At 35.4% G+C, this 18,311-nt stretch overlaps 1 protein-coding gene across 1 annotated transcript in view; it reads left to right on the forward strand.

The window, feature by feature from the left end:
* The window catches only part of LOC123530074 (17-beta-hydroxysteroid dehydrogenase 14-like), a 28,715-nt gene extending 18,860 nt beyond the window's left edge, over positions 1-9,855 (forward strand). Inside the window, exons 11-14 of the mRNA XM_053524311.1 lie at positions 7,198-7,302; positions 7,673-7,740; positions 8,220-8,322; positions 9,378-9,855. Coding sequence (XP_053380286.1) covers positions 7,198-7,302; positions 7,673-7,740; positions 8,220-8,322; positions 9,378-9,512 — 411 coding nt within the window. The 3' untranslated portion in view covers positions 9,513-9,855. The remainder of the gene's footprint in view (positions 1-7,197; positions 7,303-7,672; positions 7,741-8,219; positions 8,323-9,377) is intronic.
* Positions 9,856-18,311: the final 8,456 nt, after the last annotated feature.

The following is an 18,311-nucleotide window of genomic DNA, read 5'->3' on the forward strand; positions in this document are numbered from 1 at the left end:
CGGTAGCAAATATACACAAAGTCCTTTTTCCTGTGAAAAACCAGTACTGCCCTCTTAGGGGTGAATAACTTAAGAGCACCTTGGGAAATTTCAAGACACGGGAGCACGAAGCCGGGCCCTTTGAATTGACAAAACCCCACCATTCAAAAGGGAAAAAATGAGTCTGTTTTAAAAATTTGATTTCGTAAGAAAATTTTTGTCTGGTTGGAAAAACTTTTCTAGAAAAGCTATTCAAACACTAAACAGGAAAAGATTCCTAAATGGCGAACGAATGCTCGTACATTTTACTTTCAAAATCTATAAAAAGGTTTGAGAAAATAGGGACAAATTGACGCTTAGTAAATAACGTCGGAACACGTAATTTTCCCTTTTATTGCAAAACCTTTTCTACATTTAGAATTGCAAGTTTTCCTTTCATCAAGGTAATACGTTCTGGTTTAAGGGATACAGAAAACTACCTCGGTGGTGTTTTGCCTTTGGGGTTTTTTGGTGTTCCTTTTTATGTTTTTTTTTTCTTTCTTGAATTTTGGGTAGAACTAAAAACTATGCAATAAAATGAATTAAGCAAAAATGAAAATGACTCGGTTTTTATTTTGTTCATGAGAGGTAATGAATGTGCAACCCCCTTTGACCCAAGTCTTCTCTGGGGGAATTTTTTTCCCGAATTCAATCAAAAAATTAGAGAACAGCCACCCTAACCATTGCTATTTTTTTGCTTGGTTAATTCTTGGGGTTCAAGAGATCTTTTTATAGGCTATTAAGATTTTTAAAAACTGCGGACAGAAACATCTTGAAGCATCGGATATTTAATAACTATAATATAAAACGCGAAATAAACGCCGGTGTAATCAATGGGAATAGAGGGTACCTGTCAAAAATGTCAGTGAGTCGTTTTGGAAACTTCTCTTTATTTAAAAAGTACTTTGAATAGTGTTTTTTTATTTTTTTGGTCATTTTGAATTAAATTATAAAGGTCCCTTTAATGGCTTCAGGTGCTAGGGTAGGGTGTGAAGGGGGTGGCAGATTTTTTTACCCTTTTTTGAAAGATTCAGTCTATTTCGCTGTTATACTGCTTGGGTTTTATTCTTCCAAAATACTCTAATAATTTATCATGTAGAAAGTGATGTGTTTAAAATGAATTTGTCCGTTGAAGTACTTTTAAAAAGTAATGGTACATTAAAAGACGTCAAAAATGACGGACTCCGATTGAAAGTTATTTGCTTTTTTTTTTCATCCTATTTGCCCCCTTTTTTGAGTTTTTATCACGTTAAAAATACGCAATAATTTTGATTCCCCCATACTAAAACAGTATAACAATCTTCATTGGGTTTAAAAACGAACTAATATAAAGGTACTAGCTTTGCACCCAAAATTATACACCTTCTTTAAAGGAATAATATTTTTTTCCCTTTAAAAACGGCAGTATTCTAAGAAACTTCAAAAATTTTACCATTTTTTTCTAGATCCCGGGGGAAAACGATTGATGGCTAACTGTTTAAGGTTTCAAGGGCTAAAACCTTTAAACTTGTCAGTAAATTTTTCGGCGAGTAAAAATAAATTACGAGGCCCAAACCCCCAAAATTTATTTTAAAGCAGGCCTTTAGACCCCTCTTGTAAAAGTCAAACCATAGCCTTTTGTAGGTAGTCACTACTGTTAATGCTAAAATAAACGGCAAAACTAGAGGTGAGAACGAAAGCGATCTAAGTCCATACATATAAAAACATTTAGAGCAGTTATACTCTAATCCGTCTATATGTAGAAATCGGGAATAGAACAAATGTTAATATACTCGGGTTGCTTTTGTTATTTAACAAATACCTACTGTTGACTTGGAATCACTTGCGCCTCACCGAGGTGGGATCGAGCCTCACGAGAGGCCTTGAATGCTTCATGTGAGGAAGCCGTCCAGCTGGTTTGCGGAAAATCGGTGGTTCTACCCAGGTACCCGCCCTCTCCTGGGGTCTTCCTCCAAAGCTGGAAAGTCGCCTTATGACGTATAATTGCATCTGTGCGACATTAAACCCAACAAAAAGAAACAAGCTAAACAACGTGCGAATTCGATGCATTTTTATTGAATTTATCGAAATTAATGGTTTACATTCGCCATTTTTACAATAATGTCTGCAGGCATGTTGCACTTGGTGTAAAAAATCAACTTTTGTCAATCAATTTGGTATTTGGTGGACTTTTTCTCTTGCTATTCCTGCATCAGATGGTAATTTTTTAACCTTTAACGACATGCCGTTCTTGAGTTATGAAATTTAAAGCAACTGCTGGTATTGTGCGTTGCGGACACTACATACATTTATGTTTATACTCATATATCTGGTCAAAAATAGACATGTTCAAACATATACCATTATTTCTAAGCTAGTCCTTGCATTTGGTAAAAGAAAAAAACAATATTTCTGTCCTTCATGAACTTTTATTTCGAAAAAACGACTTATTAATTTAACAACTGAATGACTGCCAAATTTTGTGTTAAAAATACATTAATAGATAGTTTTCTCTAAAATACAGTCCAGCAAGTATTATTAAATGTTATTTCATACACTTAAACTTTGATACATACTTCATCAGAAAGAGCCATTTATTTTAATGTGAGTTTGAAATGCAATGCCATATAAATAGAATACGAAAAGGTATAAAACGTTGCGGACACTACATAATTGCATTAATGAATTCAAAAGTAATTCCATGGTTTAATGTCACTGTCAATGAGATAATTAAATAACATTGTTCACTGAAAGTTAAATAGTAAGCTTCTGTATGAAAAATTAGCCATGTTAATGATAAGTTTACCGATCAGTATGTTGGCAAAAATATTTTGTAAGGTAAACAGGCCAAAAATTTGTGATATCTTCCAAACAGCAGTGTTGATCTTTGCTATATTTGATGCATGGACATTAGAATATTTGTTTAAGAAGGACTTTTATAGGTAAAACAGACTGTAACTCTAAAACAAATTCCAACTTGGCATTTAAGAAAATGTTGCGGACACTACACATAATAATTAGTGTGTTTTACTGCCAAGCCGGAATATAAAAATTTAAACAAGAACGTTTTAAAAGATATTCAAGTATTAATTACATGTTTAAATCCTCAATTGCTTTGTTTTATATTAAATTGTTTGAATAGTGTAAATAGAATACAGCTAAAGCTTGTGCTAGTGGGTGTTACCTTACAATGCCTGGAACGATCCCTTTTTTTGAGAATTTACTTTACTAAATTTTAATAATGGAAGATAAACAGACATACTTTACTGAAATAGAAATGTTGCCTAGCTTGTATGGTAACCAAATCTTTACATTTATAATTACTTGAAACGTGTCCTCTCCAAAAGAGTTTCCAATGGAAATCAGAATTTATAAAGACCAAAAGAAGTATATATATCTTTAGTAATTCTATATGTATGTGTATTGGTTGGCGTAACACTATTAAAAACTTGTCTTAGCCCTGTATCCATAGGTCCTGTAACATTAAGTTGTAATAATGAAATGAAAGAACTGGCACACAGAAAAGTGCCATTCTAATATTCCAAATTAAATGCAAACACAATTCACCGTGTCCAACCACTGAAAAGGAGTATGGGTAATTTTAATTTTTATTATACGAAAGTAAAACATATATTAATCACTCTCAATCATTATGCATCAACACAACTCAACACGTGCACTAACGGTCTGAAGGATTCCCCGACATATCACCAGATAAATTCCCGTGCGAAGAATTAATGGCAAGTTAAGGCCTTTACGCGCGCGCAATGCTCCTTGCCTATCTGGCCCATCAACCGAAGAAAACCATTCAGCCAAATTGCTCACATGTCTTCATCGCAGTTAATACCTTCCATGAAAAAGTGACTATGCAGACTTTTTATACCGTTTGTTTTAAATCATTATTCATTTTTGTAAGAACCTAGCTAGACCTTTATTGAAAGAGGCTACCAGTTTAATCGTGCAATCACCTTGAACATTGTAGATGATAAGACAGAAGTGCCTGTAATAACTGATGATTATCCAATCTACCTTCTGTTTCTAAAAAGTCTTATAGGTTTCATGATCACCTGCATCCGCTTGAGAGCAAAACGGGTCAACAAGTAATCTATCCATCCTTTTATCCATGCGATCATAAGAACGGCACACCTTATCACTAAGGAGCAGTTTGGTTATATCTTTCACACAATCCATGTTTTTGTGGTCAAACTAACACAAGTAGCGATTAGGCACCACCTGTCCGTGTAATCAGCTAAGATTGATGCCCGCTCCAAACATGACGCAACATCTTCAAATGCCGACACCTTTCCATACGGCCAAGAAACACTTACAATATTATTATTGAAAACTCACTAAATTATTTGTCTGTCCTATTTATCCCACAAAACAATCCAGGTGACGGGGCCGCTCTTGAAATCGTAAGCTTACACCAGTATATATCCAACCCTCATGTAACACCAGAACTTTTCTCCAAAATTTGACAATGCGATATACTTACCTTAAATCACGTGTGACAAATAAAATTACTTATCTGTAGACTATCCCTATTCAGTGAGGGAAACCACTCGGGCATCGTTATAAAAAAAATATGACAATAATTCCTCCTAATTCCGAACAAATCAAAATACTTATCTGCAGACTGTCTATACAAAATGAGGGAAACCATTCGGGCACCGCCATAGAAAATATGACAATATATCCTCTGAATTTCGAGCAAACCCTTCCAACTCCGATCAATTCCACCGACACAAAGCAACCAGAAAAGACCCACCCGCCCAGACGCCTCGCTCGTACCACACAGCCACCGTCTGCCGACCGCACAGTCACCGTCAGCCGACTGCACTGACTTCCTGTCAGTAATGAAACCCAAGCTAAAAAAATAGCAACCACCTCCAACATACTTCCTACACAAGATTTTAGTTCACAAAAATACACTTACACCTCAAAACTGTCAACACTTCCGCATGTGTTCTTGTCCTGTTGTATACAATGTATCTTCTAAAACTACTATCAGACGTAAGTACCCATAACCTTGCCCTTTATTGAAAGGAACCAAACAGAGACGTGTGGAAATACTCTCAAAAATATGCATCAACATATCGTAGCATACATCAAGTGAGTGAGTGATCAAATAAGAATTAATCAGTTAATATATGTCAAAACCAATATACACCGCAATAATACACTATATACCACAAAAAGATCAATACCTCCGTATGTGATAATGTCCTGTTATACACAGTGTGACTGTGTGCCAGTTGTATGCGTAATAACAGTTGAAATTACTACCTATATATTTTAGTTTCTCTTGAAAATAAAACAGGGGTGGGGGGGGGAGTGTTTTGATTAATACAAGCCCGCTTCCTGCACCTATTTATTATCAAGGAGCTATTAAATGAGCAGCGGGCGACCTTGGGAGCCCGCGCAGTGAGCGGAGCTGCAACACATTATCCAGCTGCCTAGGCCCTATCAGATATCTATTCAGGCCCCCGCCAGGCCCCCGGATAGGTTGACGGCGTGTTTACATTTAAATTTGGAATATTTGAATGGCACTTTTCTGCGTGCCAGTTCATTCATTTCATTATTACGGCTTGATGTTGCAAGATTCATGAATACAGGGTGAGGGTCCCAGTCTATAAGTCTAAATAGATATTTCTATAGAAAATCTGACTATAATAATTAGAGAAAATAGCAATGAAATCATAAGTATGCTGACATCTATTCTGTAGTGTCCGCAACACTTACAATCATATACTATGTGTAGAAATACACACTAAATAAAAGAACGTAACTGATTCCTCAGGACATTTCAGAACACTCATGGGAAAAGACTTCAATAATTTGTGTCATTTTTTTTGTAACGAGCTCTTTATAACTTCTTTGAATATTCATAAAGTTTAGTTCCTTTTTTTTGCAAATAACTTGCCTTAAGAGGACTTAGAATTTATGGTATAATCCAGCAAAGGCCAGTATTAAATATGTATACTCATGTCATTTAATTGAAAAAAAATGTCAAAAATCAGAAAAGCAGGATAGATTTAAGTATATTAGGTCTGTTGCGGACACTACAAAACGTTGCGGACACTACAAAATCTTTTGCAAGTTAAAATGCTGTTCAACTGTATCTTCAATTGTCAATACTAATAAAACTAGTTTGAAAACACTACTCATGGTTTCATCTTGGACCCTAAGTAATACAAACTAATATAGGTATAAAATATTCTTCTCGACAAAAGCTGCAAGGCTTCTTAGCACGTTTTATGTTATAGCCCTGTTTCATTTTTATTTTTGTTGGCCCTTTAGGTTTAATTATAAATTCCGTTGTCTTACAGAACGATATGGACATTTAAAACACAGAATTTGAGCTGACAAAATTGGTTTCTTAAAAATAATAAGTGTTGCGGACACTACAAAATGTTGCGGACACTACAGTCAGCAAATCCAATATGGAAAAATTATTGTTGGCATAGCAGCAAAATAATTTTGCACAAATAATGTGTATCACAACTGCGTTTTGTAATCAGTAACTTGCTGTTATTTGGATCATTTTCATTTCCTGTATCTACTGCGTTGCGGACACTACAAATCTTCTGATTCAAGTACCCATGAAAATACAAGAAATGTTATCTTAGCAATATCATTTTTTGGTTGCAAGTCTATACTTTATTATTGAAAACAACACACTTAAGCAAATATCTAATTATGTTTAATAGTTTTTATGCATTTTATAACATATTTTTCACCTATTTTAAGTTAACACAGTTGTTTTTAGAAAAATAGCATAACGGAGTATTGTTTCGCAGAAATTGTTGTATCTTTGACAGTTTTTATCCGATTTGATTGAAATAAAAATACCTGATAGCGATATTGTTGAAGTTGTAAAAAAGGTTACAAACCATCTTCAGCATTTCATAGTCTTTCCACAAAATTCAACACAGTTTATCCAATTTTTCAGTGCAACAGCATAACGCTGAAAAATGGCTAAAAATGCGACACATTCTGTGGAACTGCTGAAACTTATACAAATATAGCTGTATTATATATCATTTTTCTCGTCCGCAGACACTCTAGCTACATGGAAACAATAAAAATAAGTCATTTTAGCCTGGTTTTTCTCTTGAAGAGCAATATAACAGAGAGGAAATGTCTCTGCAGACATTATTGTAAAAATGGCGATTAAATGGTACATTATCACATTTTCAGTATGCCCTTCCTTATCTACGAAAGAGTAAGGGAAATATTGTAAATATCACAAGTACCAGTGCTCACTCAGGCACCGGTTTGGCATCGTCTTATTGTGCAACCAAAGTAAGCCTTACACTTATTGGTTTCAAAACTTTTTTAAAAGGTATAATTGTTAGTTGGCCAACAACATGTACAATCCAACACAAGACGGTTCTGCTGCGACGGCAAATACCTTATGTACGATTTCAAGTTATGGCAATAATATATAAATCATGAAAATGATAAAAGATCAGCATTAAATGTTTAAATATGACACATATCAATTCACATTGTCTATCAAGCTTTAAAATTAATGTTAAGAAAGCGAACCTACTTACTACAAAACTTTTGAATATTTTAGAGTTTTCTTGTTGCTTTGTAAGATAAAGTACGGTCATAACACGATTTCACACTTAACTAGCATTGGATACCATTATTAGCTTTTACTTTTCAGGGCGGGTGCTTGTCACTAACAAAAGCCCTCGCCATTGACGAAGCAAAAAACGGCGTTCGAGTAAATTCGTAAGTACACTTGCTTATAGAAGTATTTACTTTGATCAATAATTAGCAAATTGTTAATTTCATTGAAGATATGTACAATAAGAATACATTTCAGAACAACAAAAGACATGAGAACCATATCAGTATGATTTCAGATGATTTCAATCATTAACACCAAAGAATGGAACTGATTGGTCTACAAAACCTTCTTTATTATATTACATGCATGGTTTATTTATTAGATTTTCACACGGTTGTCTAGAAAGTCATTTTCAGAATTTCATCTAGTTGTACGCCGTTATCAGACATGCTGGTTTTTCACATTATGCGATTTGACGGTTTCATCTGTTTGCACAGATACACCATAACAACTGAGCACAAGACAGACATCATGGCTGATTCATTACACGCATTTTGCTTTCAATACTTCCCCTGATTATATAAATATACCATCATTTTATGACACAAAGCATCCCCGATTTACTATTCTTTATTTTCAGGGTATCCCCAGGTTGTATAGATACACCGTTATTTCGTAGCGTAGAAAAAGCAGGGGGAAGAGAAATTGATGAAGAAAGACTTAAATACTTGGGCTCCTTACATGTAACTATGGTTTTAATTAACGAGAAATTATACATATGTACCTTTGTGGATGTGAGAGCCTTAAAAGTGGAGGTTATGAAAAGTTAGTGTAACAGTTCTACCTTACTTCAGCAATTTTCTCTATGGCCGACCAAAGCAATCGGGATGAAATGCTTTGCCGCATTTGGATTGCTTAAGGTTGCAGTATGGGACCTTTAGCTCCATAGGAAAGCGTTTCTGCCATCCTGTCGACCAGTCAGTTTATGACATATGATTTGAGTGGAGTAAATCAGTGCCAACCATGACATTCTTAGCCTAAAAGAAACAGTATTGTGAATATAATGCCAGTCAAATGAATGTTATGGCGCTAAGGATCTCTGAAGAAATTATGGTTGACCCCATCCACATCAGCATTTAAAACTCTACTATGCTTGTTTCGTGTTATTTTCTTCCTTTGTTTTCATTTTGCTATGAAGTTCAGAGAAGCTCTTTTTAATTTTCATCTTGGTTGGAATACTCTATAAGTAAGCAATGTCCTGTTTGCCATGCATTGGTATATACGTTGTATTTGAATATGGAGAAATTTGACGAATATAGTATAAGTCTATACAACTAGTAACTTTATTATAATTAACAATACTTTGAATTTACAACTTAGAGCAAAATATGCAGCAGTTTTTCTGAAATGAAAGCTTTCTTGATATCCTTGTGAAGGAGCTTTTTTACGGAATCGTTCTGGTTCAAAGTAATAATGGTTTCCAAATGTTTCAGACTCCCATTAAGGCTTAAAAACGCGCAGTTAGGATATATCAAGTCCTTATTAGGCTTTACAGACTCCTAATCAGGAGTTACTGTGTCCTACGATGAAGTTACTTAATACTTATTAGGTGTTCTCCTAATTAGGAGATATAAAGTCCAACTTGGGCTTTTCAGACTTCTTATTACGACACCCTTTCTCATAATTCGGAATAAATAACTTTTAATGAAGAGAAGATTGGGACTTGGCACCAGTACGCTTCCGCAGTTTTCTTTTATGTCGCAACATTGAAATATTCTTATATTATATGCCTTTGTAGACACTGAACAGAATCGGTCAGCCAAGAGAAATAGGCAAGGCGTGTTTGTTCCTGGCTGTAGATGCCACGTTTACTACTGGCGAAGAGCTGATGTGCACCGGAGGGTGTGAAGTAGGATATGGAGTTAAGCAATGATTTCCGTGCAAAATAGGACCTTGTTATCTGTTTTCATTACTGTGTGGGAGCAGCTTTTGGGCATTTTCTGTCTTTGATAGTCATTATTAGACACATCCACGTGCAATGGAATATTGCTTTAAACCTCGGGAGTATTTACTTTTGGATCTATGTCATTATCTATATTTTTGAATAAAAATACATGTTTTCGTTCATACCCTTTCGTATGAAAATCTACATTTGATAAAGATAAAAAATGTTTAATTTATATTTTACATTTTACTTCATAAATATTGTGGAAGCGGAATATTGAGTAAGAGGAGTAGTTGTGGACAAAGTTGATAAATAAACGATATTTGTTTCAGTGCAACATTGATATTTTTGACCGGATAAAAGCCACACAGAATACCTTTATTAGTCCTCTACTGGTTGAAAACCAGTTTCTTAGACTAGAGGAATGCGCTTTTTTGTCCATCCGTCCGTCCGCAATTTCTTGTCCGGTCCATAACTCTGTCATTCATAAAGGGATTTTAATATTACTTGGCACAAATTTCCCCATGATGAGACAACATGTCATGCGCAAGACCCGGGCCCCTGGCTTAAAAGTCAAGGTCACAATTGGAGGACAAATGTCAACACGTTTTTTTCCTATCCAGTCCATAACTCTGTCATCCACGAATAGATTTTAATGTTACTTGGCACAAATGTACATCATAATGAATCAATTTGTCAGACTACCAGCTCAAAGGTCATGGTCACACTTGGCAGTCAAATGTTAACATGGTATGATCAGGGTCTTTTTCGTGTCCTGTCCATAACTCTGTCATTCATCAAGGGATTTTAATATTACTTGGCACAAATGTTTTCCATGATGAGAAAACGTTCCATGCGCGAAACCCGGACCCTTAGCTCAAAGTTCAAGGCCACGATTGGAGGTCAAATCTCAATATGTCTTTTTCTGTCTTGTCCATAGCTCTGCCATCCATGGTCAGCCAAAGCAAATAAGCAATGCTTGTTTGGTTCCGGGCTGTAGATACCGCGTTTAAAGCTGGAGAGGATGTGGTGTATCGAAAGTCTGCAGTTCGACAGTGGTTATGTGTTACGTCCTTTTTGTAGCCTTCATTATTGCATAAGAACAGCTTTTGAACATTTACATTTTATACAAAACTATCAAAGGATGCATTCGCAATCAGGTGAACACTGTCATAGATTTTAAGAACTTTTCGTTTGTTTCTTTATGTCAGTGTTAGACCAGAATAACTTTCACCGCGTGGACAGATATTCTACTTTCATTTCACTGACAACCTCTTACAGCCGCCACCGGCACTTATGAAAATATCTAAACAAAGTTTGTGAAAAGGTTATATTTTAAAGCATTAAACGCTTTTCAGCGTTTTGCGATGCAAGAAAACCCAAGGTTACCCTCTGAATATCATTTTTGACACTTGTTCAGGATCAGTGACCTTCAAACTGAAATAATTCATGTCTATGAATAAGGTTTTGAATCTACAGCGGTTATGGGGCAAATGATTCGAAGTCTGCGACGTTAACCATTCGGTCACAGAGGGTCCCACAAATGAAACTTCAATTGTATTGTATCGATGTGTATAGGCAAAAATGTGTAAAGGTCATGGCAAATGAAATTATTAGGAAAAATGTTGGTAGTTTAATTAAAGATGAAACAATTTTTTTACACAATGTCATAGACTCTTAAAACCATCTTGTACAAACAACACATATGTATATGCTAGCATAATACCAATTGCAAATCATTGCTATTTCTCTCAGGACTAAATGATTTGAGTTTATAATATTCAGTTTCTCCATTATCCCTTATCATGATTGACACGATTGATTCTGCTTTTGTGACCAGTGTAGATCATGATCAGCTTGCACATCCATACAGTCTGATCATGACCTGCACTGTTCAGTCAGTATCTCTTTGGTAAGCACCCCTTTTTAACAATCAATGGTACTGTCCAAATTGAAAGATGGACAAGTTCATAATAGAAATTCAGCAGGGTAAGGTTTAACCAGCTAGGTTAAATGTATGAACAATTGCATGTTTTTATAGGCGTAGGATGTGAAACAAGTCTGACTGGTTCACTTTACAATTGACTGCAACAGTCTGACTGGCTCACGTCACGATTGACCTCAACAGTCTGACTGGTTCACTTTACAATTGACCTCAACAGTCTGACTGGTTCATTTTACAATTGGCTGCAACAGTCTGACTGGTTCACATATTTCAGATTCAGATTTTATTCAAGAACTAGGCCCATATGGGCATCAGCCTTGTAAAGGCAACATTTACATGCAAATACATGTACATAAAACAAAACGTATACATGTAAAAAATACATAGCAGATACTGTATCTTACTGTAGGTATTTAACGGAAGATATATGCATATCTGACGTAAATCAATAATTTCTGACTAGCACCAGATTAACAGATTAACTGAGTAACATACATAACTTTTTGTGTAAATAACGCCAACTTCAGGAGAAGGGTTTCATCACAACTTTGAAACAAACATTAAAAATTATTATCATTTGAAATCTGGTGATGAAATGGAATGTATTTCTGTCTATCCAGATTAAAAAAAGGACAATCAAAAATATAATGACACTCATCACCCAATGTTGCATTATTACACAAGTGACATGTCCTCTCATCATGGACAATATTAAGAAATATACCCTTTTCAATAGGCAACTTATTATTACGGCACCTAAAATGGCATAAGGATAATGCAAGATTTGATGGTAACAATTTCAAATAGTCTTCAAATTTAAAGATTACGATTGACCTCAACAGTCTGACTGGTTCGCTTTACAACTGACCTAAACAGTCTGACTGGTTCACTTTACAATTGGCCGCAACAGCCTGACTGGTTCACGTCACGATTGACCTCAACAGTCTGACTGGTTCACGTTATAATTGACCTCAACAATCTGACTGGTTCACGTTACAATTTACCTCAACATTCTGACTGGTTCACGTTACAATTTACCTCAACATTCTTAGACTGTTCCTTATACAGTAAAACAGTAAGAATGTACTGATTTCTGTGAATGATGTAGTGATGGAATATGGTGTCGATCCCACAACCACCTCCGTTCTATTTCCGCATTAGTCATTCATTTGAAACGTTAAAAATGTACAAATTGAGAAAAATACATTTAAAATATACAAGTGATGGTTGTTACTGGCGATGAAAATTGATAAATAGACGATGGTTGTTTATTTCAGTGTTAGATTGAAATTTCTCACTTATCGGACAGAAAAATCTCTGTTTTTAGCAATGCTGGAAAATCTTATCTCACATGGGTTATCCCACACTCCTGTGACGGACTACTTCATGCACTGAATATTCATATTACTTATGTAAGATAATTAAAAATCAGGTACCTTTATCTTTTCTCTCCGTTACTTATAGTGTATTTCTCGATTCAAAATTCATTACTTTATGATAAGAACGTACCGTTACGCTACAAACGATAAAACTAAAGCGGAACTTTGTTATTGTGCGTCATTGAAATGTCACGACGTCACTTCTGCTTACGGACGCCAATTTCCCGCGTTTTAAGTAGTTTCATATTTTTATGCTTGTTTTTATTGTTTCTGCTGTGGCAAATGAGAAATAGAATCCATCATTGGTGTTCGGTGAAGATCGGAAATCCCAACCCTCGGGCGCACCGCTCAAGTCTTAAACTCGGCCCAGCCTCGTTTAAGACTTGAGCGGTGCGCCCTCGGGTTGGGATTTTCTGATCTTAACCGAAGACCAATGATGGATTCTCTATATCTTTCGCCAAATTATAACTTATTATATACAGGGTGTTTCATAATACCTGTCCCCAAAAGAAAATGCTATATAATCATCAATTTTCTCTGTGTAATAAATATCAGACCATTAGTTCGAGGTGTATAAATGTAGGGATAATACATGGTTTTTTTGTGTATTAACGTCTGCTGAAGCCCGCGGGATTGTTTGTGACCGAGACCGAGAGGTCGAGGTCACAAACATATCCCAAGGGCTTCTGCAGTCGTTAATACACAAAACAAACGTGTATTGTCGCTATTCTTGCATAACAATATATTTCACGACGATTTATGTATTGTTTTCAAACGTGATGACTTGACGATTCCGGTACATTTTTTATTTACCATTCCAGTTGCTCTTGGAAACGGTTAACATGTTTTAAATATCCGTATCCAGGGCCCGGAAATAAACAACACTGTCAAAAGCACATCCTGAAGGTTTTTAAGCGATTTTTTATCTCTCATTATTAAAAACATAAAATTACCAATAACTGTTCATATCATTTCACAATTTGGTGGACTCGATCACAATTTCAAGAATAATAACTTTGCATTCGAGTTATATTGAGTACGGACACGCAGTTGGAGTACGGATAAGTACGAACGTAGTGTCAAGTTTCCAAGCTGTTCATATAAATTCTTCGAGAAATTAGATAAAAACATACCGACTGATACTTACCAAAATCATAAATATAATACTTAAAAACGAACAACAGCACAAGTTACACGCGATACTTATTTATTCACAGTTATTTACAATAACTGAACAGACGCTTTGTAAAGGGAGTGCACTCTAAGAGAAGCTAGTGCGTACATTGATGGGGGTAGTACGTTTGGGGTTGGAAACAGATACAGCTAAACATACTATGGATTACATTGTATTTATAATGCTACAAGATGAGGTTGTTAAGGAAGAAACAAGACCCAGATGCCAAATATCAATGTGCGTAGACATACATACATATATCCCTGGCAAAGCATTTCAAAAATAAAAATCGGGTATTAACAGCACGTGAATTGCCTTGTTTGCACACGATTTTTCTCCCGTTAATGCATGGGCGGATCCAGTGAAAAAAGTAGTTTTTATGCAAGAATGATCATTTTTTATTAACGTAAAAATATTTGAAAACGTTGACGTTATGACGTCATTGATGACGTAATTTCCTGTGGATTTGTTTTCAAGATGTCTCCTACAACAGAACAGAGTAGAGACGTTATAAAATTGTATTATGAAACTAAATTATTGAAAACGGTAGTGAAAACAATGAAAAAGAATCACCCTAGCCCCGGACAGCTCAGCAAAATGCAGATTCAGAGAACCGTTAAACGTTTGGAATAATCTGCATCAGTAGAAGACAGAAGGCATAGAAATCTTGGGCGTCCAGGAACGGCCAGAACAACAAAAAATGTCGAAGAGGTGAAAACTGCCATTACTATGCTTAGTGAAACCCCTGAAAGGTCAGTGCGGAGAATAATATGAATTAAGGCACCGCCTTGCATGAAGATTTATCTTTTATGTATCCACTTACAATGAAATATTCAACATTCAAAAGAAAGTAAAACTTTGCTCTAACAGAAAGTTTACATTTAGTGTCATCATACCTCTTGCAGCAAATATCATACTTTGCAAAATTTAGTTATTTAATTATTTTCTCGCACTGGCTTTAGGATTGTTTTTGTTTGTTTGCACTCCAGGCAGAAACTTGACGGCCTTTAACTTCGTTACTGTTTTAAAAGTGTTTTTTCAGTTGCATATAGTGTCTTCTTTCGAAAAAGAAGTAAACGAATCATGTTGGCGCGGTTTACGAATTTCTGCGACTGATTCGGGGTGCTCGGATGTTCATGCAGACAACCAGTCTGCGGTGTGTACATAAACCGTAACTATTTTTCTTTTATGGCAAACACTATTTCAAAAAGATCTTGTGTACATATAACATTACAAAGTTTGCTATATTAACAGATATGCAGTATAAGTATTTTCTGTTGAGTTGCATTTAAGTTATAGGAACGTGGTTCAGTGACATATCTGAAATGGTGCTGAAAAATTGGTAATGGAAACAGGATTTCCTGGTTTTTAATCAGTTCTGTCATTTACTGGTATCTAACTATCCAAATTAAAGCGATTACCAAATTTACGCTTACCGTTCTTGTTTGTGTGAATGTTGCTGTATGTTAATTCTGTCTCCTGTTCATATTATGTTCTTGTAATGTATTTGCTCTAAAGGCGCTCAACCCAAAACAATCTAAACCCAGCCAACATTCTATATCGGCCCGATATCAAACCGACGGCGTTGTCCATAACGGCTCGATACCGGCTTCAATTTCGGCTGCAAATAGGAATGATGTCGGCCCGACGTCGGCAGACAATATCGGGCCAACATCATAATGACATCGGTCCGACATTGGCAATCGATATTTGGCCAACATCAAAATGATATCGACCCGATATTGGCAGATCATATCGTTGTCGCGAAATAGTGTGACACGAAGTGTTTCATCAAAGTGTTCTTCAAATATACACTTCATAATTCTCAGAATAATTAACTTGAGAACAGATGTGTCTCGCATCATGTGTATGATGGTTATTTGTTTTTATTAATATAATATTTTTTACAACTATACATACTACATGTTTTATACAGTTACATAAGTTTTCTGTATATTCTTAACACTATTAAAATTGTTCAATTAGAATTTTAAACATATTTATATTTTCATTTTTTTTTGTAAATATAAATATTTCTATGGCGTCATTCTACATAAAATAAAAATGCATCTTAATTATAACCTCCCTTTATTACATATAAAATTTTGATAAATACCTTCTACAAATTTTGTTTAAAACCTAGTTTGATTAATTCTGGCATACATCATATTTGCATAATAAATTAGCACGTATAAACACTTAGATTACTTTTTCACGTTTATCAATAATGTTTTGAAAAAATGAAAAATATAGCTATATTAGAGAATCCAATATCGGCCCGATGTCAATCCGACTTACGAAATAGTTACACTGACTGATGTCGATCTACCGATTTCAATAGTTTGCGGCAGCTCAACGGTCCGATCTCGGCGATATATGATCAGTTTGTGTCGATTCGCCGTAAAACATAACTCACTCACTCACAACGGCCCGACGTCGGCCCTACATCGGTACATTTTGCCGACATTCCGACATTATACCTATATCGGGCCGATATAGTCATGCTGGCTGGGAACCGTTCTTAAGAGGTAATGAAATATGCAGCAACCGTGATATTTATCTAAAATCAGGGCAAATTTAACAATATCAGAACAGAACAAAAAGTTAATATTTAAAAGTGCTGAAAATAAGAATATATATAACAGGGAATGCCACGTTCCAGAAACGCTACTTCACCAAAACGCACCACTGGGGAGCTTAAACCGGTTTATGGTACGCATCTTAACTCATTCTTAGCCCCACAGTATTCCATAGTCATGGGCAGTATAAATAAAAGTAATCCCCGTCAGATGAACCCATAATACAGCAATAGCAACAGAAGGCACATGTTAAATGAAAAAATGCTCTTGTGAATTTTTATAGAAAGCAAACCTTAAAAAAAACAAATGCACATGTAATCAGTTCCTTTGCAGAAGACGAAGCATCAAGAAGAGAAACACCTTTAAGGACCCGACGAAACAAGTAAAAATACCGAAATCAAAACAGGTCAGTCCTGATTGGATTGAAAAACTGCCTACATAGTCCTCCAAACGTTAAGATGCGAGTGGTGTTCTTTTGTGGTAGCGTTTTGTGGGGGGGGGGGGGGAAGCGAAATCCACGTGAAGGGTGACACTAATCGTGTATTAATAGTTCATACTCGGAAAATTTACTTACAATCTGGAGTCTTCAAACCATATTCCATGACTTACAAATGTAAAACATATGGAGTATTTAGGTTGACCGTTGTTCGTATTTAAATTTGCACCCCCCCCCACCATTCTCTCTCTCTCTCTCTCTCTCTCTCTCCCTCCCTCTGTTACTTATTAACAATAAAGGGACACCTAAATAATGTTCATGATGGAAAAGGGTAAGGACTTTATTATACTGACGCCTGATGATCATGGATTTTGTATTCTAGATACAGAGATGCAACCAATCGATGACCTGACCATTGAGAGTTTCAGAGAACTACTGAACCTTAATCTTGTCAGCTACTTTACGGCCAGTAAGGTAAGTGATGACAATTGGAGTCAAAAAGAAGAAGGTTCACTGTTGCCCTCAAAATGACACAATGTATGCAGTATCAAAGAAAATATCTGACGTGAATGAAACTATTTTTAACAGAAAGAGCACGGGAACCCTTCAGTTAATAACAGTCTGAAATGTTCAGTAGGAGTACAGCTGTCGACCACATTAAAAAAGAGCATAAATTCTGTGAAAAAAAGCTGGACCAATGGTCAAAATATTTGTGTGGTTCTTGATTGTGTTCACTACTAAAATCAATCCTATTTGATTTAGATATGGTAAAATATGCTCAGTTACACAAAAGTCTGTGATTTCAGCAATATTTTGTGACATTTTTTTAACAAAATGATAAATTTGTTTCTATAAACCTAAATTCATTTTAAAATATAATCATTCTGGTAGCAGACAATGTACAATTTTTCAGCTATAACCAGTTTGAAAATGTCCAAGTTGTTTTAGGCCATATATGACTTAAGTGAACCTTGTCCTTTACTAAAATCCACTCTAAATGAAGAAATGATTACTTTCAACTTTACCATTCATTTTAACATCTCATTAAAGGCACTAGCTTCCAGATTGTACGAAAACAGATAAATAAAAGAAAAGTTTTAGGTATCATGAAATTAATGCTATATCTCTTAAGAAAGCTTTAATTTAAATGCTGACAGACTATAGTTTATGGAAACATATGAGAATTAGTTGATTTCACTTATTTTTACAGTGAAAATTGAAAAACGTTTGACTCCGGCATCTTTTATCCTTGAATTGGCATTTTTAAGATAGCA

This window comes from Mercenaria mercenaria, chromosome 15 (assembly GCF_021730395.1).
Source record: "Mercenaria mercenaria strain notata chromosome 15, MADL_Memer_1, whole genome shotgun sequence".
In the NCBI taxonomy this organism is placed as follows: domain Eukaryota; kingdom Metazoa; phylum Mollusca; class Bivalvia; order Venerida; family Veneridae; genus Mercenaria; species Mercenaria mercenaria.